The sequence below is a fragment of the Mixophyes fleayi genome, chromosome 10, assembly GCF_038048845.1.
Source record: "Mixophyes fleayi isolate aMixFle1 chromosome 10, aMixFle1.hap1, whole genome shotgun sequence".
Classification (NCBI taxonomy): Eukaryota; Metazoa; Chordata; class Amphibia; order Anura; family Limnodynastidae; genus Mixophyes; species Mixophyes fleayi.
In genome coordinates this window covers 25000279-25026094 of record NC_134411.1, presented here as the reverse complement: position 1 = coordinate 25026094, position 25816 = coordinate 25000279, and the positions used below count along the sequence as shown (strand labels likewise).

Here is a 25816-nt window from a genome sequence, read left to right as displayed (position 1 = left end):
CCTATAGTTTCAGTGATCAAGACAGCTCAACTTGCTAAAGATTCACGAGCAATGGTATCTAAGATGACATTAGCATCTGAGGAGAAATCATCATCAGCAAAAGGAATCAGTGGGAGGAAGCCTATACTCCAGGATTGTGATATCTGTGCACAAGGCAAATCAGGCGAATAATTGCAAAGAGCACAGGCAATGGAATGCCGAACACTGGAGGAAGGTGATCTAGTCAGAGGAAAGATCCTTCGCCATGTTCTCGACAAACAGATGAGTGCGTGTGTGTTTTAGACCTAACGAACTCTACACCCGGAGGATTTGCTTACAACAGCGACGGGTTGTGGGGATCATGTGGAGCACATTTTCCTGGTGTGGTTTGGGTGCATTTATTCCAAGTCGAAGTCAATGCTAATTGCTACGTAACGGTACTGAGCGATCAGCTTTATACCGTGTAACAGCATTTCTCTCCCGATGGGAGGGTTGTCTTCCAGTACGACCAAACCCCCATAGAGTATGTGGTTACCCAATCGCTTGATATGCATGACAATGATGTTATCCATATATCTTGGCCTTCTCAGTCACCAAATAGGAACCCAACTAAGAATTTATGAGATATTCTGGAATAATGAACATGTATTTCCCACCACCATCAAGCAGGTGACTTTCTTGTGGAAGAATGGTCCTGAATCCCCCTTGCACAATTCCGTATTGATAGGCTCAATGACCAGGCACGTACAGGTCTTACTGGCTGCAAGTGGGGGCTCAGCTCCCTCTTACATGATTATATCAGTGTTTCACTTTCTAGCCACTAACTGCAGCTGTCCTAAATGTTGCCAATTTTACAATCTTATTTACAATAAAGCAGCCCTAGAGAGAACTAGGAATGATCCCCTTATTTCAGGAGTACATTGTAAACAATGTGGCTAGTCCATACGACAGAACCGGACATACCATGGAAGGGATGTGTAATGAGGGTAGCAGCAGAACGAGCAACCATCTCCTGAGTGGTCTGAAAGAGAGAAACATTCAGAGAACAGAAGGCGTGCGTCCCATCACACACCCTCAGAGAACAGAAGGCGTGCGTCCCATCACACACCCACAGAGAACAGAAGGCGTGCGTCCCATCACACACCCACACAGAAGGGAAGGCGTGCGTCCCATCACACACCCACACAGAAGGGAAGGCGTGCGTCCCATCACACACCCACACAGAAGGGAAGGCGTGCGTCCCATCACACACCCACACAGAAGGGAAGGCGTGCGTCCCATCACACACCCACACAGAAGGGAAGGCGTGCGTCCCATCACACACCCACACAGAAGGGAAGGCGTGCGTCCCATCACACACCCACACAGAAGGGAAGGCGTGCGTCCCATCACACACCCACACAGAAGGGAAGGCGTGCGTCCCATCACACACCCACACAGAAGGGAAGGCGTGCGTCCCATCACACACCCACACAGAAGGGAAGGCGTGCGTCCCATCACACACCCACACAGAAGGGAAGGCGTGCGTCCCATCACACACCCACACAGAAGGGAAGGCGTGCGTCCCATCACACACCCACACAGAAGGGAAGGCGTGCGTCCCATCACACACCCACACAGAAGGGAAGGCGTGCGTCCCATCACACACCCACACAGAAGGGAAGGCGTGCGTCCCATCACACACCCACACAGAAGGGAAGGCGTGCGCCCCATCACACACCCACACAGAAGGGAAGGCGTGCGCCCCATCACACACCCACACAGAAGGCGTGCGCCCCATCACACACCCACACAGAAGGCGTGCGTCCCATCACACACCCACACAGAAGGCGTGCGTCCCATCACACACCCACACAGAAGGGAAGGCGTGCGTCCCATCACACACCCACACAGAAGGGAAGGCGTGCGTCCCATCACTCACCCACACAGAAGGGAAGGCGTGCGTCCCATCACACACCCACACAGAAGGGAAGGCGTGCGTCCCATCACACACCCACACAGAAGGGAAGGCGTGCGTCCCATCACACACCCACACAGAAGGCGTGCGTCCCATCACACACCCACACAGAAGGCGTGCGCCCCATCACACACCCACACAGAAGGCGTGCGCCCCATCACACACCCACACAGAAGGCGTGCGTCCAATCACACACCCACACAGAAGGCGTGCGTCCCATCACACACCCACACAGAAGGGAAGGCGTGCGTCCCATCACACACCCACACAGAAGGCGTGCGTCCCATCACACACCCACACAGAAGGCGTGCGTCCCATCACACACCCACACAGAAGGCGTGCGTCCCATCACACACCCACACAGAAGGGAAGGCGTGCGTCCCATCACACACCCACACAGAAGGCGTGCGTCCCATCACACACCCACACAGAAGGCGTGCGTCCCATCACACACCCACACAGAAGGCGTGCGTCCCATCACACACCCACACAGAAGGCGTGCGTCCCATCACACACCCACACAGAAGGCGTGCGTCCCATCACACACCCACACAGAAGGCGTGCGTCCCATCACACACCCACACAGAAGGCGTGCGTCCCATCACACACCCACACAGAAGGCGTGCGTCCCATCACACACCCACACAGAAGGCGTGCGTCCCATCACACACCCACACAGAAGGCGTGCGTCCCATCACACACCCACACAGAAGGCGTGCGTCCCATCACACACCCACACAGAAGGCGTGCGTCCCATCACACACCCACACAGAAGGCGTGCGTCCCATCACACACCCACACAGAAGGCGTGCGTCCCATCACACACCCACACAGAAGGCGTGCGTCCCATCACACACCCACACAGAAGGCGTGCGTCCCATCACACACCCACACAGAAGGCGTGCGTCCCATCACACACCCACACAGAAGGCGTGCGTCCCATCACACACCCACACAGAAGGCGTGCGTCCCATCACACACCCACACAGAAGGCGTGCGTCCCATCACACACCCACACAGAAGGCGTGCGTCCCATCACACACCCACACAGAAGGCGTGCGCCCCATCACACACCCACACAGAAGGCGTGCGCCCCATCACACACCCACACAGAAGGGAAGGCGTGCGTCCCATCACACACCCACACAGAAGGGAAGGCGTGCGTCCCATCACACACCCACACAGAAGGGAAGGCGTGCGTCCCATCACACACCCACACAGAAGGCGTGCGTCCCATCACACACCCACACAGAAGGGAAGGCGTGCGTCCCATCACACACCCACACAGAAGGCGTGCGTCCCATCACACACCCACACAGAAGGCGTGCGTCCCATCACACACCCACACAGAAGGCGTGCGTCCCATCACACACCCACACAGAAGGCGTGCGTCCCATCACACACCCACACAGAAGGCGTGCGTCCCATCACACACCCACACAGAAGGCGTGCGTCCCATCACACACCCACACAGAAGGCGTGCGTCCCATCACACACCCACACAGAAGGCGTGCGTCCCATCACACACCCACACAGAAGGCGTGCGTCCCATCACACACCCACACAGAAGGCGTTCGTCCCATCACACACCCACACAGAAGGCGTGCGTCCCATCACACACCCACACAGAAGGCGTGCGTCCCATCACACACCCACACAGAAGGCGTGCGCCCCATCACACACCCACACAGAAGGCGTGCGTCCCATCACACACCCACACAGAAGGCGTGCGTCCCATCACAAACCCACACAGAAGGCGTGCGCCCCATCACACACCCACACAGAAGGCGTGCGTCCCATCACACACCCACACAGAAGGCGTGCGTCCCATCACACACCCACACAGAAGGCGTGCGTCCCATCACACACCCACACAGAAGGCGTGCGTCCCATCACACACCCACACAGAAGGCGTGCGTCCCATCACAAACCCACACAGAAGGCGTGCGTCCCATCACACACCCACACAGAAGGCGTGCGTCCCATCACAAACCCACACAGAAGGCGTGCGTCCCATCACAAACCCACACAGAAGGCGTGCGTCCCATCACACACCCACACAGAAGGCGTGCGTCCCATCACACACCCACACAGAAGGCGTGCGTCCCATCACACACCCACACAGAAGGCGTGCGTCCCATCACACACCCACACAGAAGGCGTGCGTCCCATCACACACCCACACAGAAGGCGTGCGTCCCATCACACACCCACACAGAAGGCGTGCGTCCCATCACACACCCACACAGAAGGCGTGCGTCCCATCACACACCCACACAGAAGGCGTGCGTCCCATCACACACCCACACAGAAGGCGTGCGTCCCATCACACACCCACACAGAAGGCGTGCGCCCCATCACATACCCACACAGAAGGGAAGGCGTGCGTCCCATCACATACCCACACAGAAGGCGTGCGTCCCATCACATACCCACACAGAGGTGACATTTACATACAGAGCCTGTATTTAGGTCTTTACCTCTTTGATAACGTGGTCAAGGGAGCTGCTGTTTTCTTTCTGATCACTTCCCAACTCCTGCACGGGAACAAAATAAAAAACAAAGATATGAATTTAGCACACACAGGACCCCACAGCCAGACTTACAATGACCATGAAAGAGACTTATCTGAAGTGTATTGCAGGCATTTTAAATTGCTAATTTTCCAGATTAGTCTTTATCGAAAGCTTTCAAACTACCTTTGCATTGTGCCAACACCTCACCCCACAAAGCCACATACTCTGCTCTCCCCACAGCTCATATTGGTACCGGAGGACCCCGAGAGGTCTCCAGAGTTGACTGACCTCCGATACACTTTCCGAGCAGCGTAACAATGATCCCTTATTGATACAGGTCTAAACTTGCAGTCAAATGTGCAATACAACTAGCGGACATCAAGGAAAGACACGAAGACCGTGCACGGAAAACAGATGCTTTAGAAAAAAGTGCTTTGATTTATTTAATCGTTAATCTTGTACGCAACAATTTCAGCCAACGACAAGTCTACAAAAGTATTAGACAGCAGCCACCCAAGTGCATCATAACCTCATCCATTCTCCATGCCAGACAAGCAAACATGAAATGTGAATGTGTCACAGTCCATGGTTAGAGCCAACAGCTACTTACCTCTAACTGGTTCTGGTTCTGGTAACACTGGGAAGAAAAAAAAAAAAAAGTGTAAGAAGGAGTTGTTAAGACCAAAGCACAACCGTGAAAGTATCCACCATATACAACATATAGAAACACTAACAGGAACTGTACCGGGTGACTTCACAAATTAGCCAGAAAACCTTCTTAAGTCTTAAACGATCTTTCGTTCCTTTTCGGAAACTGCTGCTGTGCAGTGACCTTTGACACGGTTTTGCCATTATTTGACTCCAGATTATCCATGTCAGGAGACACTGCAAACCCTGTCACAACCTTGCCTACCAACCTGACATGAATTTACTAGTGTTTTTCACAATAGTCTGACATTGGGACACATTTTTTCCGATTTCAACACAATTTTCCTATTTTTACCTGCATTTGGGTGTGTCGCAGTTTTTATGAACTCTTCTTGCTTCATATAATGTATTTAGCACAAGTTAAACAAATTACAAATCCAGATAAAGGGTGCAAATTTTCAAGTCGTCAAACCGTGCTGCAGTACGTGGGGAAAGCATTTAGTACACCCAGAATATTCTCAACCACAAATAAATGTTTAACGAACAGAAAAAAAAAATAATTACTGAGAAAACCCATAAGAGGCCCGTTAAAGGAGCAGTAAACCAAAATGTAAAGTAATTGCTCATATATTTTTTTTTCCTATTCCTAACAATATCTAATCCCTTCCCCTCTTCAGTGTTCTCCCAAGAACCTATTTCGTGGGTGCTCTTGGAGCCCAAGGAGTCCTACTAGAATAGAATACACCATTATTTCTCCTGTTATAACAGACACTATGTGAGTACTACAGCCAGCAGTGTGTCAGACCAGTCCTGGCAGGTGTGGGCATTAACCTCCAATAATTTTCAATATTATTGCAAAGTATTACAACTACCCCCACCCGGCTGCTTCTTAATGTTACCCGGCTGAAAACATTTTCTGGGGAGAAAACTGCTCTTGTCTATAGACAACGGACAAACCAAAGATGGGGCGAACAGTACGTAGAGAAACCAAGTTTTAAAAAAGGGGAATTTAAACAAATATTTTGTTTTTCATTTACCGGTCCTTCAAAAAAAACAAACAACAAAAAAACATTAGAAATCAATAAATGTATGGGAGATTTCTGAAAAAGGTTCTACGGCTACCTTAGAAGAAACAGTGGTGCTGACCAAAGCAACCAACCAGATGGTCATAATTCTAGTACAGTTTAGAAAATGAAAGCAAACGATTGGTTGCTATGGGCAACACCACCTTTATGGAGTTATCTGTAAAACAATCATAAATATCCCCCAATAAAACGTATGCTCGCAATGCCAAAAAACAGCACGTCCTGCTTATTTTAGGTACTGTTCAATTTTTCTCTCAAAGACTGTAAATAGTTATTACCTGTAAGACTTTGCCATGCACCACAGTGCCTACGGCTCCAGCACACAGTCGAGGAGTCAAGCCCTTGAAAAGTCCCATCTTGCCATCAATACTAATTATGTGTTTTGCTGCAAATACAAAAAAAAATGTACAAATCTCATTGGCATGCACAAGGCACCATGAACGCAAGACTGATCTCTACCCCTGTGTGATATATCTGCTGCCTTCTGGGGGTGCAGGAAAGGACATAGTCAAGTTGTTTCTAAATATCCCCTTGTATGCTGGACATTATCTGTTATGCATAAAGTGAGCTTGAAAAGACAATAGCCCTCTAAAACCATTTCCTATTCACCGAGAAAAAGTGCGATGTGCTTATAGTTTTTACTAACTGCAAATATGTTGCAATGCTCTGCAACACAGTAATCCCTTATTAATCCAGGGAACAGAGAAGTGTAAAAGTTGTTTTTTCAATCATAAAGGAACATACAAACTGGTGTTTGGAATGTGTTTATCCATATTTACTGGCATTGTAACACGCGTTATAGAGGAACTGTACTTCTATAAGCATTTAAAAGGGTGTTCAACCCATTTTGTTGTTTTTTTTTTAAACATGCATTTGTCAAAACAGGAAGTGGTCATCTTGCTAAAGCCAAAATCATGTGCAATAAAATATATAAATGCCTCTCAACAGATTCTCAATGTGCTCACAATGTCTTTCTGACGCAATATGTTGATGTATTTAAATGAAACAAGTTGCATTTAAAAGAAAGTGTGAAAATTGAAACCGCTGTTCATACTTGTGTTTAACTTGCAGCGAACAGCAGTTTTAATTTTCACAAACAGCAGAAAGACAAATACAAATGTGTAAAATAAATTGGGGAATAAGAGGATTTGTATACTTACGGTAAATACGTTTCTCTGATTCCATCTGGGGGACACTGCTACCTTGGGGTTGTATGTGGGGAGCTTGGAGTTGGCACTTAACGAGTTAAATTAATACTTGCTGACAGACTCCTCCCCTCTGCAACCCCCTCTAGCCTCAGTGTAATATAAAAAGCCCCAAGGTAAGGGGAAACCACCACCGTAGACCAAATAGCAGAAGGGAGGGAATGCAGTGTCCCCCAGATGGAATCAGAGGAACGGATTTACCGTAAGTATAAAAATCCTTTTTTCTCTTTCATCCTATCTGGGGGACACGGATACCATGGGGATGTTCTAAAGCAGCCATTTGAAGGGAGAGACCGCTCTTAAAGCCCGGCACGTAACACTGCGGCCAAAAACCAGCGGCCATAGGGCCAACAGTAACTAGGTTACGTATGTGAAATGACAGCCAAAGGACTATATAACTCCTCAGCCAAGTTGATCCGCTAAAACACCATTAAGTGAAGCCCAGATCACCCTTACAAATGGGTGGAATTGGCGCCAAGACAATTTGACACAGGTCGACTCGATAGAGAGACCTGTTGGACGGAGGACAGAATGCTCCTAGCGATGGTCTGCTTAGCAGCCAGCCTTTCCCAATCTCTGTATGGAACCATACGAGCAGAAACCAGTCCTTCTAATGTTGGATGGCCACACCACATGAGGAGGAGGCATGAACCCTATATGTTAAAGAAAACCCCCTGAGATAAGGTCCAAAGAAGCAGTCAGATCCCGAAGACCGGCACCAGAACCTCCAGATTCAATTTAAACAATAAAAATAATCATAGGCTGAGTGAAGAGACTGAATAAAAAAAATGAACAGCTTCCATGGGTGCGCTAATGAAAGATGAAGCCCAATTGTTCTACCCTTTATTTGGTTTTGAGTGAAGGAACTGTATGAAACAGCCCTTACATCACATAAAATGGAGAATATGGCATAGCCCCAAGGGACCTCTAGCCTTATACCCTGCACCAAGGTCCTTGGTCAAGGAACTCCTCTACCAAGTGGCAACCACACTTTAGCTGAACACAAGGTTTTGATGAAGGTGGAACGGAATGAATACCTAATGTCTTAGGCTACCCCTTGGTGCCGGGGAAGGAACCTTAGAGTTGTGTGCAGATCCCCTTAGGGAAAGGCCCACACCTCTTGCACATTGCCAGGTCTCTGCAATAAACAGAGCAAGTCCAGGAGGAAAAGCTGACTCCAGAACAGTAAGGAACTGAACCAGCAAATCCCCCTGCAATAATCTGCGGAAAGTGAGAAACAGGAAAAAAGAAGTTGTGTTGCTCACCTCCCTACGAAGTACTGAGCACCCTGTGATACTGTGGTAGCCACAAGTTTCCTGGCCACTATTGTGGATGAAAATCCCCTGAACCATCAGAAGCCAACCATAACGGTCTTGAACAAGGGGAGGAGGTCTAAGCGATGCAGACTATCCCCTTCTCCCTGGACCCAGCAAGGAGAATACTGCAGCCCGATGTTCAATTTGAAGTCAGCAGAATCCTAAGAAGGGCCTCCTTCATAGACCTCCCGGAGACTCTGGGACCCTGCACAGTGGGAGAAACAGGTGTCCCATTTGGAACTTCCCCTGCATGGTTCAGACAGCTACATCAACAGTAGGAGCCCTGGTGCTGAATAGAATCCGGATTCTGGTGACCCTGGCAGGACACATTGTGGTGTATAATCAGGGACTCCACTGCTGGCACAGCGTCTGAAGCTGTGCGGAGAGATTTCTTTCTCGCCGGGACTGCTGCGACAGAAATCTACCCAATGAGCCAAGGCTGCAATTTAATGCCTTCTGGCAGTCCTGGTCCCACCCAGTCAATTGACACATATCACAACCATGATATTGTCAGACTGAAGGAGGACTGGAACCCTTAAGGAAGTGACCGAGCCCCTGCTGGGGCAGTAACATGTCCCTATGGTCCAACTTATATCTGTAGAACATTCTCTACGATCAGGTATCTGAAGTCGGATACCGATCCCCTCTGTATTAAAAAGACCACTGCTCTCCAGTCCCATAGGCTGGTCTCCGCATCACTGTGTATCATGTGCACAATGCCAAGGTCTTGTCTGTTGCGAGATGGTCCCGTCTCAGGCACCCATTTAGATATAGGAGTGTAATCCACTGCTGGCACACATCTCCCTGTTGTACAAGTCCCGTTCCTAGACTGAGCCCAAAAAAAAGGGCAAATCAGATGTCAACTGAAAAGAATGAAGACCACAGTAGATCTTAACCCAAAGGTCAAGAAAAGATACAGAATGAGGGCTCGTAGAGCAAGTATGGGACTCAACGACCTAGCTGACTGGGGAAGCCGAAGGAGGATGAAGTATAACTCCTCTGCCCTATATTATAGGATCCCAGCAAAATAAGCCTTGCTGATCTGTTTGTGGGATCCCATGTAATAGTGTGGTACTAGACTAAAGATCCAGGCCAAGGCTCTAGACAGCCTCTGGAAGATAGGAGTCTGGGTGCCTCTTATGAGAAGAAAGGATCAGCCCCCCCAATGAATAAGCCCTGGCCGAAAGGGGTCTGTTTCTGGACTACTGACCTTTGTCAGACTCGCCGCCCCGGAGGGGCCAGCAAAAAAGAGTCACTCTTGGAGCCAGAGTTTCTTTTTAAATATACCACAGGAGGAGAGCACTCATCTCCTGTGGGCTAACATATAATGTATGTCAGCTACCGGCCCTAATAAGACCCAACCTGAATAGGGTTTGGGGAATTTCTACAAACTCTGTTTCGGCACAGGAGGACCTCAATCAGAAGGTCCTACCCCCGTCTAAGGACAAGTAATGAACGTACCACGTTTCCGCATACCTGTATGCCTGAACCTCCGACAATGGCATGCCATAGGGAGCAGTGCCTTGTAACTGCACTGCCCGCTGGTCTGCTTAAGTTTCCAAAGCCCTAATGATCCTGCATTGAATTAGGCTGGGATGTCGGTTAGATGTCTGTCTTAAACTCCAGACACCCACGGTACAATACTTCAACGCGGCGGAGGATAAAGGTCAAATTCTGTGAGCAGAATCCTCCATACATCTTTTGATTTAGAAGAGTCCTTGCGTGGACAGGTTTCGAGGGCAGGCCCAAGTGGACCCCTGACACTTACGTTCATGGCGCCGCCCATGTAGGCGAGACCAAGAACCAGGTCAAATGGTTTAAGGTCTCCACTAACCTCCGTGCGATTGGGTTCTCCTGGGAGGACCTCCGATGCTATGTGACCAAGCCGGTCAAAGGCCCGTATCTACTTTGGGGCCGGTACTTTTCCCCCTTGGAAGGGAGTACAGTAACGGAAAAAGGCTTCAGTACTAGTTTACATCTTCATCGGCCTGGGAAGTAGCTGAACACATGTCGCTACTGACTGTACATTCTTGGTCCTACTTAACACGGGTAAGCCCCGCAGTCAGCCTCAGGTCTTTCGGTCCACAAGAGAGACTATTATTTACAGTATAACCAGTAAATCCTTTTACCAGGGCGCTTCTTTTGCAGCCATTGTTCCTGTGACCGGGTAACTGCTGCAGCAAACCAGTTCCTCGTGTTTTTCACACCTTAGGAAAGCAACACAGCCAGAACAGGTGCCAAATGAGTAAATATAGAGGATACATATTGTTCCTTTGCTTTCAGCACAAACAGTATCTCAATTTGCATGGATATAATATTTAATACCTGTTTCAGAGTATACTTCTTATCCAAGTTAACTCTAGGCAGGATACTGTACACAGCAAAATGTATATTAACTGTGGAATACCATTTGTCACTTAATAAACAGAGCATCTCATATACTTATACACATGTACACAAATAGGTGCTGAATAGAATAGTGAACTGTACTTATATATAATTAGTGTATATATATTTTACACACACACAGAGACATATATACATACCCATTGATATACATACATACATACATGCAAAAAAATCCATGAAAGTACTTAGCCCTCCTAGTGGCCAGGGACCATCAGTGACAGAGAGAGGAGCCTTGTAACCGTCTTCCTGTCTGCAGTTCCCGCTTCAGGAATACACCATTGTATTGTAGCAGGTGGCGGAGAAACACCTAATCCGGCTGCTTCACTGTGCTTTCTCTCTTACCTATAGTGATATCTGCCAAAATACGGCTGTTTCTGTGGTGCGTCTATAGTAAGCCCGTGTCAGCCCCGTACTCCTATGTCTCCTTTGTGGGCCAAAACGTGATCCCCAGTCCTCCTCCGCATTTGCGGGGGAGTGATATAATCTGAATCAGGAATGGCCGCCTGCATTTGCAGTGCAACGCTCTCTGCCTAATGGCAGCGCCGGACATCAGGCGATACTTTTTCACTTTTTTTTGTTTGTTAATATCTATAATAATAATAATAATAATAATAATAATAACAGAAAAAAAATAGGTACTTAGCCCTCCAGAGGTCTAGCACATCGTGTCTCAGAGAAAGGAGCCTCTCAGCAAGTCTGTATCTCCTGTGTATCTTCCTGCTTCAGGAAGAGTCCATGTAGCCTACCATGATGGGGGAGCGCATTTATCTACCTTCGTCATAAAGGCTCTGTAGTGGTACCTGCTGCCTTTGATGCTACTTCAATATGTTTAAGTGCACAACAGCCATTACACCTCTTTGGTAACAAAGATGGCACCAAAAGTGTATACTCAAGTCCCCCCTATGCTCTGAAGAGACTTGGTACAATGCATCCAAATGGCGGACGCCATTTACCAAGTTCCGGTGCTCTCTGCCCATAATGGCAGCGCCGGTACCCCTAACTGTAATGACCTGATGGCCTCTATGCAAGGAAGGGGCTCCGGTGTGACAGTGGCCCCTGAGAGCGCTGGCAGCACCAGTCATGAAGCGCTGGCAGCAAGAGCCGTCCTGCTCTCACTGAACTCCGTCGGCTGCAGCTGTTTTCTGCATAGGAGCCCCCTGTCAGTTCTGCATAGTATCCCAACCAGTGTATGTGCTGCAGTGCAGCATAGACAGTTTGCAAAATAAATGAAAATAGAATGAAAATAAAATAAAATCAGCAAGATGTAGCCACAGTAAGCCCAACTCCTTGGGCACTCGACAAACACTGAGGCTAGAGGGGGTTGCAGAGGGGAGGAGTCTGTCAGCAAGTATTAAATTAACTTGTTAAGTGCCACCTCCAAGCTCCCCACATACAACTGCATATTTATTTGTATTTGAATGACCATCACCTCTATGGACCAATTTCAATCAGTGACCATCTAAAGAGGAGACTGATTTATAGGACACTTATCATGGTCCGCAAGTCCAGCCTCGTACACCTGGCATCTTGTCTCATTTAATTATATTACAGGAAATCTTTTCACATGATACTTTCCGGATACAATATATAGACTTGGGATTCTGCACAGATTTAAATTTAAAAAGAGCAAAACAAACACGTTGGTTAAGGGCACCTACCATATGCAAAAAGGCCAGGGAGCTGGTACACCTGACGTCCAAAAAGGTTTCTTCCTAAAGTAGGCGGAAGCGGCTCGTGTCCCACCTGAAACCAAGAGCAGTATAGTTCATAAATGCAATAACGCAATAATACAACTTCCAAGGCTGAACAATGTGTTTAGTTTATGTACATATTTTATCATAACACTTCAATCAGATGTGCAAACTGCATTAGAGATGGACCATGCAACCATAAGGGGCAGGTTACATGAATAGCCATCAGTTAGTTATAGGTAGACCCTGACTGTACATAACACCACCAGGATACATGAAGAGCAGTTTCAGCTACTGGGAGATACACAGAACCGCCTCTGCTTCACTACACCAAATCAAGTAGCGTGCAAGTTGTTCAAAATCAACTGCACATGAAGAGACACACGGTTCTCCTGAACGCTAGGAACTGCTTAATAACATAAGTGCCCCCAAAAATGGGTCATCTTAACAAAACGCGCTAGTTATGCTTACAAATCGTTATACATGGCAATTCTAGATTAAAGTCTGTACAGGGACCCCGGCCAAGATAAATTTAATTGATGGGTACGAAAAGCAAATTGTTATATTTAGTCGCTCTCTGCCACACACCACAAAGACTGTTATGGTAACCCTTTCCTAGGAAGAAACTTCTAATTAACAACTTTAACTTGCATTTAAAGTCTATTGTGAAAGAAAGGGGTAAAATACTGGATAGAGATGGGTTACAAGTCTGCAAAACGCGTTCAGTTGCAGATGGGTTGAAGCCACCGGATGTTTTATGCTACTTTCCATCACATAATTAGTCGCTGCATTTTATAAGGACAAAATTACAGTAGCTGGAAGCAGAGAACAGCAGAAGAATCGGAGGAAAGCTTGAACCTTGCACGCAAACAGGTAGAGTGTGTTACATTACTAACAGCACAGGGGAACTTAGTATCTGACTATAGTACAATAATATCAATACTTTAACTCAAGACATGAGGTTAACAAATGGTACTGTAAGCCCCACACTAAAATAGTATGAAAACCAATGCAATATGGAGCCTGTTAACTTTGTAGACACTCTATATAGCCAGAAATAGAACGTTTATTTATGTTTCTACAGAAAGATCCTGTCTTATGCCAGCAATTGGAAATGAAAAAGCTTGTGCTGTTCATCTTGGTCTATACATGTTATTCCCGGTACCAGATCTGCAATTGTACTGATGCCCTTGTGCGCCAAAAACGTGGTGTGCTGGATTTAGTAGTGACCCTGTGGTGTTATAGAAACCGGCTTAAGGTGCCATTGTTGGGCATCAACCTGTATGGCTGTTATTGTGGCACCGGAGGCTCGGGCACCGCCGTTGACGACGTGGACAGATGCTGTTTCCAGCACGACTGCTGCTACCGCTATTCGAGGCTCGATCTGCAGTGCCACAGCAAGATTAAGTGGCAGTTTTACCATTTTCAGTGCGGCCAGTCACACACGGAGTGCAAGTCGCCCACCGTGTGTGGCAGGATGGCTTGTGAGTGCGACAGACAGTTTGCAGAGTGTCTGACAAAGGTTAGACCCAAGAAGAAACATTTCTTCTACAGCAAAAAGGAAATGTGCCTTGGTCCCCATGACACTTGTCCACAAATCCATCCAAATGTGACCGCGATCTGGACACAGAACCTGACCAGCACGGATGTCACCACGGACAAATGGATAAAAACGGACAGGAGAAGGAAGAAAAGATGGATGAAGAAGAAGAACGACAGAGAGAATTGGAAAGATTTCAGAGAGTCACCGCTGTGGATATAAAAACCTAGTACAGATAAAGAAAAGTGTACCATGTACCACTGTATAACCTGGTGCCTCTACATTCTATCTTTACTATTATTTTAATCTTTTTTTTTTTATTTCATTAGAAGTTAAGTTTCCACCATGACAGAAAAGTGTAAAGATTCAATATTTAGAATTTGTCCAAAAACAAAAGACAAATGCAACATTTTTATCAAAATAATGTATGTTGTCTGTTTAGCCAACCAGGTATAAATAAACAGTAGTAGTAAGATTTTGATACCATAATGGACACACTGGGGCATATTCAATTGTTGGCGTTACAGCCAAAATTTATGTGCCACGCGCACTATTACCATCATTACGGTAATAGTGCGCGTAAATACCGGTATTACGGTACTTTTTTCGCTGGATTTCAGCTCGCGGCTCAGGGAGCTGCGAGCTGAAATCCGGCTTACTATTACCGTAATACCGGTAATAGTTTTTCCGCAGCGGAAACCGCGGACAATTGAATATGCTCCATTGTCTTATAAGAAAAGTGACATTACTTATTTTAATGATACCACAATCAGAGATCTATAGGTATAGTACAGAACTACAGAGTAAACATCAGCATAATGTGCATGAAGCTGTAATTGTACTGTAATTGTAAAGTATACTTTGCCAAATAACCATTACTGAAATCAGTTAACCTAATTGGGGACAGAGGCAGCAATGGCCATAGTGAAATAGTTTTTTAAAAACGCAACTGTCATTTCCATGCAGGTCTCCTGCTTCTCTAATACAATGTTAAGGGTCATATTTTAAAGTGATCACAAAGAGCACATTACAGTGTACTGGAGCCAGGTGTCATGCATGGAAACAGACCCATCAAATTTGTTACCATGTAAGGGATAGGTGCGGGGAGACAAGCAGTGTACAGCGCTCAATCAGAGCTGGATTTCTGCACAGGCGTGAGATTAGAGTCTTACCGAAACGAGGGTAGCTGGGGTGAATAGAGTTACATTTCAACTTTAGAATCCTTTTCTATGGGTGCACTTAATTAATTATAAGATTTATAAGGATTATTGTCTTGTAAGGTTAAATATACAAACTAACAATTGCTTGTTGCATGAAATGAGGCAACACTTTTATTTGTACTTTGCTACATGTCTAGGTAAGCCTGGATTAAAGGATCAGGAAATATATTAATCTTTTTTGCAAACATCAGCTGTGTTATGTAGATGATTAACAGAATAAATAAAACTACCAGGTGTTGGCAAACCACTGCTTTGTGTCTACATCAGTCTAAGGCTGGGTACACACTATAGGTTATCATGCGAATCATCGAGTGTTGGGTCCGATATCACATTAGTGTGTACGCTCCAAGATCACGTTTTATCGTTGCAAAGCTCATCATATCGTTTTACTTGATTTTATAAAAGGACTAAAAATCTCTATAAATGATTGCCATCAATGTCAGGCAAATTTTGCAGTATGTAAGCACTCACAATCAGCAGTGTAGGCAGATCTTCATAGAGTTTACAGAGTCACAATCTTTTCAGCAGATGGTTATGACAGATGAAGATCACAGATCTGAAGGCAAGTTGTGTAAGTGTGTACACATGAATCGGCACGCTGATCGGCACTTTAAGTCATTGGTAATATCGTTAATAACGCATGGGGTGGACAATTCTGTAGTGTGTACCCAGCCTAATCTACCTCCCAGGGCTCTTTGAGAAACAAACATGCCAGAGACCAAAGAAACCGAAGGGAAATAAAAATGAACAACACAGCACAAACATTTATATTGTAAATAATGCTGGATTATCTGTGACACCAGCTTTACCAAGACTAATAGTACAGAAACAATAAAGTAATTGGCGATTGTGACTGAATAAATGGGCAGTGATTGTTGTACCTTGCATTTCTGAACTTATAATATCTTTGCTAATATAAACATATCAGGGCGTTACTTGGCTCCTTTTTGGTTGCTTAGAACATGATCTCATCCAAAGTGCCACTTAAAAGACACAGACATTACAGCATTTATCTTACAGGCCAATTCCAGTTTGATTAATAGTTTTAAAAAAAGTCATCTGAATTTCAGAGGTCCCTCCCCTGAGTCTTCTCTGGTGACAATCAGGCTGAGGGCCATGTTTCCAATTAGGGACTATGAGTAGAGCCTTTATCAGTCCAAGTACTTGAGGCACCATTGCACAGCTCCACACCGCCGTCACTCAAAGTCCAAACGCCTACGGTTATCTCGCTGGACTTTGAAATGCAACTGTTCTGGCGAATTCTCAATCCAACTTCATCAGTGATGGCGAAGGGGTAGAGGTGATAGAAGGGAAAGGACTCTACATAATGCATGTAAACATGGTTAAGAGGACTGGGGTATTCTTATTAAATATTAATTAAAAAAAAGCACATTAGCCTTGTGTGAATATGACTCATTAACAGATATTTCACAACGGAATACTGCATGGTTGAGTTAATGCAGAGTAGTTTTTTTTATGGTCACATAACACATCCTTTCACTTGTCACAATGTGTTATGTCGGGCCTGTGTCAAAGACTGCAGGAGGCTTCACCTTTAACCATCTATTTTTGGACTTTAACTCTGCAACAGCCTATCCAGCTCTTGTATAATCATTAGCTTGTAGACAGTGATAAACCCATAAACACTCTCCTGGCATGGCTTTTGATCCCAGCCCTATAGAATTATTGCTGTGACAGGCCGGATTTACCAGCTACATACATGTATTGGCATCTACTCCTCCACCAACATAGATTTGTCTGCCCTATCTGTAAATGACACACCCAGCTTCTACGCTCCTCATCCACTGCCTACAGTCAACAGCACATACACAACTACAAAGCCATATACTGCTCTGTAGAACGCTGAATAAATGGCTACATTTTGTTTCCCTGATCAATGCAACTGTTAAATGAGTTACATATAATGAAACAGCCATTAAGCTATATGCAAGAAATTATTGCAATTTCTGTTTAGCAAATAAAGTAAGAAGATACGTCCAATACAGACATAAGATGCATAACACTAGTGGGTTTATTTAATAATACTGTGAGTTTGAAAAAGTGGAGATGTTGCCTATAGCAACCAATCAGCTTCTAGCTGTTATTTTGTAGAACGTACTAAATAAATGATAACTAGAATCTGATTGGTTGCTATAGGCAACATCTCTGCTTTTTCAAACCGGCAGTTTAGTAAATATACCCTTAGGTTGGCCGATGATTCAAGAATACAGGATACCTCCATATCAACTCGGTCAAATAAAACATCAAAATTAAAACTGGAATATTATTGCGATGTGTCTCCCGAACAGTCCACATTTTGCCCTCGAGTGCAAGGAGAAAACGAGCAGAGACTCTGTATTGTATTGGGCAGCAACGTGCACAGTCAGACATCGAGGCCGTGCCCGGCGGCACCTTACGGCTAATTTCTGTTTTGCTATTGTTAGGATATAATATATCTGTATACTAAAAGTATTGAGAAAATATTATGAATAAAACAAAGAACATACATCATAAAGACAAGATATCAAAAGGGAAAAAGGAAAAATTGCCATCTTAATTGACAATAAAAGCTGAGCTGTGATCGCAGGGAAGATAACTGAATGAGAAAAGGAGACTAAGAGGTATATTTAATAAACTGCAGGTTTGAAAAAGGGGAGAAGTTGCCTATAGCAACCAATCAGAGTCTAGCTGTCATTTTGCAGAATGTACTAAATAAATGACTGCTAGAATCTGATTGGTTGCTATAGGCAACATCTCCACTTTTTCAAACCCACAGTTTAGTAAATCTAGCCCCAAAACTTAATTTAGGTAATGTAATGAATATCCAGCCAATGCTGCATCACAACAAACAGAGAGGCTGGTTATCAGGTTATAAACACAAGAACGCTTGGACGCCCTAAAGTGCATAACCATGCTTCTGCTAATCAGTACAAAGATTACAATAGCTCTGCTAACAAAAAGTCAATCTTTACTAAGAATGCTGCTAGGAAAATCACCCAGCTGTCATTCACACCTGTAGATCGCACCCGCATTTCATATATTTTTAAAAACAGCAGATCAATTGACATTTAGAAAAATCTATTGTACAGGGAGCGGAGTAGAAATGGTGGGGTTACCTGTAGAAACCAGACAACTGCTTTTATTTTATAAACTGCTAGAAAAGATGACAGTGGATAACGCTCCCTTTTCTGCTGCTACTCATGTAACAGTTTTTATAAATACCTCCATTCAGTGCTAATCCCACTGTTTCTTGAAGTGTAGACACGTTACTGTTATGTATTCATATGAATGGAGCCCAGCTCAACGCAAGAGAAATATACAGGCTTTCTAAATCGTTTTTTATGCCTTCAGCAGAAAACATCTTTTCTTTATGCAATATCTTTAAGTAAAGACATTGCTATAGAAGACAGTAAGATCAAATAAAAAGTGCCTCTTGTTCACACGTTTGATGTCTGTAAACAGTCATGCAAATGTAGATTGTAGCATATTAGTTGTGCTAATCACGTTTCATATGTTTTAATGTAGATTGTTTTTACTAATGCAATTTATTGCACTGGAAGCACACGTTAACGCATGAGAAACGGGTTCCTATGCGGACTAAAATGTTAATGCAGCATTAAAGTGTCAGTGTTTACAGAAAGCCTGTGTCTATATATACACACATATATATACATATATATATATATATATATATATATATATATATATATATATATATATATATATATATGTGTATAAACTTGGTTAGTCAGTCTTTACTAGTTTAGTAACCTGATCGATATTTTATGAAAGGAGTGGGCCACACTCCAGTAGAGCAAATCGGCATGTGCGGCCAACATGACCGTTTAATGCTATAATGATATGACCATAGCTTGTTGGACAGCGAGGTTCTATAAAGCCCTTACAGCCTGAGAGTAACAAATATATTCTTAAATTTCGTTTCACATTGGATAAACATTCATTTCATTTTAGAATTAGTGCACATTAAAGGTGCAGCTCACATTATTTGAAATACTGTAATAAACTAATCAACAAAAATAGAAAAAGAATAGTGATAAACACTGTGTCCTCCTCCAATATCTAGAGATTACCAGCACTGCATCATCATTTATTTATATAGCGCCACTAATTCCACAGCGATGTGCAGAGAACTCATTCACATCAGTCCCTGTCCCATTGGAGCTTATAATCTACTTTCTTTAACATACACACACTAGTGTTAATTTTGTCAGCAGCCAATTAACCTACCAGTATGTTTTTGGAGTGTGGGCGGAACCTGAAGCCCCCAGAGGAAACCCACGTAAACACGGGGAGAACATACAAACTCCACACAGATAAGTCCATGGTTGAGAATTGAACTCATGACCGCAGTGCTGTGAGGCAGAAGGGCTAACCACTAAGCCACCATGCTGCCCTACTGAAAAGCAATGGGAATCTTGTGGACTGTGGATCCCTGCCTAACATATCAAAGTAACACACACAACTTTTGTAAACACCCATTCACCACTTTATTAAAATGTAACTAAATATAATTCCTTTCTTGATCTGATATAACGCAAATGAAACAAACAAAAACCTACATAAAAAATATAGAATAATATAAACAACCCATCTGCACACTTTTGCCGACTGATGACCTGGACTCTTCTTCAGCAACCAGCCACTTACTGTCCTTTATACTAGAACCATTGAGGTTGCTGCTCTAGGTCTTTTTCATTACCCTAACCTTAACGGTGGTCAGGAAAAGCCTCATCATTTGTGGGTCTGGTAGCTCTCCTACTCCCATAGAAGTACCAGCCCTGTGCGAACCAGGATGGAGATTTGTGTAGTGCGACCCTCTGCACGGTAATAGACTCCCATTCAATGCGCCCTCCCCAAACTTTTTATTTGAATAATCTTGCTCTGTAAACTCTAATCTCATTTGCTCACTGCTCCACAATTAGAGGTGCATCAGTGCTCCTACTCTGTAAAGACAGAGAAAACATTCATTGTGATGTAAATTTTACTGCTTCTCCGCAATTGCGCCCATCTTGCCTGGCACACCTGTACACTGCGGTAGAAATAATGGTAGGTCCAACGATACATTTGCACTGCAGAGTGGGCGTCTTGTTCTTCCTAAATAACCTCTTTGATGGATGCCAAAGTACAAACTGAATCGTTAAAACTGATTGTGTAGTTCTCCTATATAGGATCCTAAGGCCTTCATTTTACTAATTCTTAACATAGAGGCAGATTAAATTTGGGGTGAGGTGCCGCTGATCATCACCTCAATGCTCAGATGCGCACAATGCCAGCTATTACAGTAAAAAAATCACAGCTCATTTTCTGCGCACCAATATGGGAAGCGAGGGAAAATGAGCGGAGATTTCTTTCAAAACTATGACACGGTCTACGTGCATTGTGTCACCTCTAGCTGTCATTTTGTAGAATGTAGTGCATGCTACAAAATGACAGCTAGAATCTGATTGGTTGCTATAGACAACATCTCCATTTTTTCAAAACCACAGCTTGATAAATTTAGCCCCTGGAGTGGTACTATGCCATTATCAGTATCTGTCCTCACCATGTGTGTAGAATTGTATCCAGAATAGGAGTGGTACTATGCAGTAATCAGTATCTGTTCACAACAGTATAACTCTATTCAGAATACAGATTAGGAGTGGTACTGTGCAACAATCAGTAGCTGCCCTCACCCTGTATGTATAACTGTACCCAGAATACAGATGAGAAGTGATACTATGCAGTAATCAGTAGCTGTTCTCACCATGTATATATAACAGAATACAGTACAGAAGTTGTACTATGCCTTTATCAGTATCTGATCTCACCCTGTATGTATAACAGAATGCAGACCAGAAGTTGTACTATGTCATTATCAGTATCTGATCTCATCCTGTATGTATAACAGTATACAGACCAGAAGTGGTACTATGCCTTTATCAGTATCTGATCTCATCCTGTATGTATAACAGTATACAGACCAGAAGTGGTACTATGCCTTTATCAGTATCTGATCTCACCCTGTATGACAGAATACAGACTAGAAGTGATACTATGCAGTGATCAGTATCTGTTCTCACTCTGTATGACAGAATACAGACTAGAAGTTGTACTATGTCATTATCAGTATCTGATCTCACTCTGTATGACAGAATATAGACTAGAAGTTGTACTATGTCATTATCAGTATCTGATCTCACTCTGTATGACAGAATACAGACCAGAAGTGGTACTATGCCACTACCAGTGGTACTATGCGTTGTACAGCGCCCAGAACCAGGGACTACAGCTTCCACAGACACCACCTCACACACCAGGGACAGGTGACAGCACCGGACATGTGTGTGATCACACTGCCCACCACCCTCCCACCTGACAGCTCTGCCCCTCCGGCTCAGTGACACCGACCAGCCCCGCCCCGGGGGTGGGAAACTGACCTGCACCAGCATCTTCACGTACATTAACGGGTGGGACACGACGGTCAGGCCGGAGCCCAACATCAACTGACTGGCCGTGTCCGCCATCTTTGAGAGGGTCACGTGAGCCGGGTCGCGGACTCAAGGAGAAACCGTCACGGGGCCGGAAGTGCAGAGGTGGGCACGTGACCCGTGTCTCCAGGCAACGGGGAGAGTTTGTGGGGGGGCGGAGCCTGAGATCCAGGTGAGACAGGGGCGCCTGCAGGTATGTACATCAGCCTTATCTACATGCTGATAGTAATCACTGTTATTATTACTAATTATTATTATTACTTTAGCTAGTATTTAAAAGTTGATAATATATGTAGGTGTATGTTATATGTAGGTGTATGTTATTTGTAGGTGTATGTTATTTGTAGGTGTATGTTAAGTGCAGATCTTCTTTAAATTCTATACTATTCCACAGTGTTTGCTAACCTGTGACACTTCAGGTGTTGTGAAACTACAAGTCCCAGCATACCCTTCCAGCAATAAGCTGCTATATATTGGCAAACCATGCTGGGATTTGTAGTTTCACAACACCTGGAGTGTCACAGGTTAGCCAACACTGATATACCACAAGGCACTTTTATTATTACATTATGCTTAATATTATTTTATTGGTGTGTCAGGTTAATTGGCCACAGACAAAATAACCCATAGTCTTTGTGTGCCTGTGTGCGTGGTAGAGAACTTAGACTGTAAGCTCCAATGGGGCAAGGACTGATGTGAATGACAGATATTCTCTGTACAGTGCCACAGAATTGTTGGCGCTATATTAATAAATGATGATTTGTGTTCCCAGATTTCTTCAAATTGCACACAGATACCATACCATCATGTGCCCTGCACTCCAATCAGACCTGAAACCAGAGGTATCTATTTATCTATTGATCTATCTATCTTATCTATCTATCTATCTATCTATCTATCTATCTATCTATCTATCTATCTCTTTATCTATCTATCTATCTATCTATCTATCTATCTCTCTCTATCATCTATCTCTATCATCTATCTATCTATCTAGCTCTCTCTCTCTATCATCTATCTATTTATCTATCTATCTCTCTCTCTCTATCTATCTATCTATCTATCTATCTATCTATCTATCTATCTATCTATCTAGCTCTCTCTCTCTATCATCTATCTATCTATCTATCTATCTATCTATCTATCTATCTAGCTCTATCTATCTATCTATCTATCTATCTATCTATCTAGCTCTCTCTCTCTATCTATCTATCTATCTATCTATCTAGCTCTATCTATCTATCTATCTATCTATCTATCTATCTATCTATCTATCTATCTATCTCTTTATCTATCTATCTATCTATCTATCTATCTATCTATCTATCTATCTATCTCTCTCTATCATCTATCATCTATCTATCTATCTAGCTCTCTCTCTCTATCATCTATCTATTTATCTATCTATCTATCTCTCTCTCTCTCTATTATCTATCTATCTATCTAGCTCTCTCTCTCTATCATCTATCTATCTATCTATCTATCTATCTATCTATCTCTCTCTCTCTCTCTCTCTATCTATATATCTATCTCTCTATCTATCTCTCTATTTATCTTATCTATCTATCTATCTATTTATCTTATCTATCTATCTATCTATCTATCTATCTATCTATTTACTAAAAGGAGGGTACCACTGCACTAGGTATCGCTATTCCAGTATCAAAATATAATTATAAATGTTGGAATAATTTACTGGGTGGTGCACTATTACACAGATAGCTATTATTGAAGCATGAAGAGGATAGGAAGAATTGTGTATTGGAAGGCACTCAGCTATCTTCTTGTTAAAAATAAAAAACTTATACTTTATTAATATACTTAAAATATACCTCCTAATTGAATAGCGAAATATTTAAGTGACTAAAGTGAATTAAAATAGCAAATTGAATTGCTATGCCCTGCTACTTATTATCAATATATATAAAGATAATCAGTATATAATAGTCACTCCTATTCTAATTATATTTGACTACCTAAGATACCATTGCAACTGAAAATGTATGCTGTGTGTACTATAGTTATCTTGATTGGAACCAATGGTCATATGATTATAATTGACACAATTTATAAGGTAATGAGCTTATATGTTGACTCAAGTATATCCCATATACAATCACATCAATAAACACTCATGTTTATATAAGCTCACACCAAGTTGAGTATTAATATATATTATTATTAAGTAGTATTTCTGGGGCTAAAAGGAACTCTAACTAGTATTGATTAGGTTGTATAATCTAGTAATCCTTTATCCCTGTAATTTACTACTAAACTGCTAACAGACAGGCGCTTGATATGTCTGTAGTTCTCCTACTAATATTGATAGTGCCGTTTGTGCAGTCCTGCATACACACACTTAGTATACTGCTACCAATCAGGCACCTTGAAAAAGGTTGCCTTGAAAAAGCTTGTAGCGAAACGCGCGTTGGCGTTTACCCTGCTGCTGCAAACATTCACTCCTTGCTACCTGCATTAACCTAACTATTACCCACCCTTGTATGGGTTATTTAATAATTTAAATGTGTGTGTGTGTATGATTGCCAAACGGCACTACCGCTACTTAGTAGGTGAACTAACAGACATATCAGGTGCCTGATTGGTAGCAGTATACTAAGTGTGTGTATGCAGGACCGCACAAACGGCACTATCAATATTAGTAGGAGAACTACAGACATATCAAGCGCCTGTCTGTTAGCAGTTTAGTAGTAAATTACAGGGATAAAGGATTACTAGATTATACAACCTAATCAATACTAGTTAGAGTTCCTTTTAGCCCCAGAAATACTACTTAATAATAATATATATTAATACTCAACTTGGTGTGAGCTTATATAAACATGAGTGTTTATTGATGTGATTGTATATGGGATATACTTATATAATAAAATGCTCCTTACAGTCAAATAATCATCAGAGGTCTGAGTCAACATATAAGCTCATTACCTTATAAATTGTGTCAATTATAATCATATGACCATTGGTTCCAATCAAGATAACTATAGTACACACAGCATACATTTTCAGTTGCAATGGTATCTTAGGTAGTCAAATATAATTAGAATAGGAGTGACTATTATATACTGATTATCTTTATATATATATTGATAATAAGTAGCAGGGCATAGCAATTCAATTTGCTATTTTAATTCACTTTAGTCACTTAAATATTTCGCTATTCAATTAGGAGGTATATTTTAAGTATATTAATAAAGTATAAGTTTTTTATTTTTAACAAGAAGATCGCTGAGTGCCTTCCAATACACAATTCTTCCTATCCTCTTCATGCTTCAATACTATCTATCTATCTATCTCCTACCAGTAATAACCTGGTTTGTTATATAAATTCTAAATCCTCTTTCACATGCATACATAACATATTTAATACTTGTTACTTGTGTTTTTAATGCAACTTCCTATATTTTTAGTTGTATTTTTAATGAAAGGGTTTTTTTTTACATTTGTTTGTATTCTATCTGCTATTCAAAAAAAGTTGTTTTATATTTTAAACTGAACTTTGTGTTCGATTTTAGTATTTTAGTGAATGATCAACACCTAAAATGCAAACTAAAACGTACCCTAGAACAAAATGCACCTCTCTGATGTTTTAGAATGTTTGCAATATTTAAATATTAACCAAAATACCAGTTAATGTGAAAGGTCATCATTTCCTCATTGACTGTAAAGTATCTTTATTGATCTGTATGAACAGGATGACTATATTCTATAAGGCTTGCAACACTGCTTATGAGGATGCTGTAT

General features: G+C 43.2%; 2 protein-coding genes across 3 annotated transcripts in view; one reads left to right on the top strand and one right to left on the bottom strand.

Annotated features, from left to right (window-relative positions):
• MTCH2 (mitochondrial carrier 2) overlaps positions 1–22125 on the bottom strand; it is a 30015-nt gene extending 7890 nt beyond the window's left edge. Inside the window, exons 1-6 of one of the 2 annotated variants that reach the window (XM_075188083.1) lie at positions 22004–22125; positions 12774–12858; positions 6464–6570; positions 5063–5089; positions 4417–4473; positions 943–1000 (exon numbers count right to left, since the gene is read on the bottom strand). In XM_075188083.1, the coding sequence (XP_075044184.1) occupies positions 943–1000; positions 4417–4473; positions 5063–5089; positions 6464–6570; positions 12774–12858; positions 22004–22090 (421 nt within the window). In that variant the 5' untranslated portion in view covers positions 22091–22125. The remainder of the gene's footprint in view (positions 1–942; positions 1001–4416; positions 4474–5062; positions 5090–6463; positions 6571–12773; positions 12859–22003) is intronic. The other variant, XM_075188084.1, reaches the window with a different exon arrangement.
• Positions 22065–25816, top strand: part of AGBL2 (AGBL carboxypeptidase 2) — a 39942-nt gene continuing 36190 nt past the window's right edge. The window contains exons 1-2 of the mRNA XM_075188080.1: positions 22065–22247; positions 22827–22896. Coding sequence (XP_075044181.1) covers positions 22861–22896 — 36 coding nt within the window. The 5' untranslated portion in view covers positions 22065–22247; positions 22827–22860. The remainder of the gene's footprint in view (positions 22248–22826; positions 22897–25816) is intronic.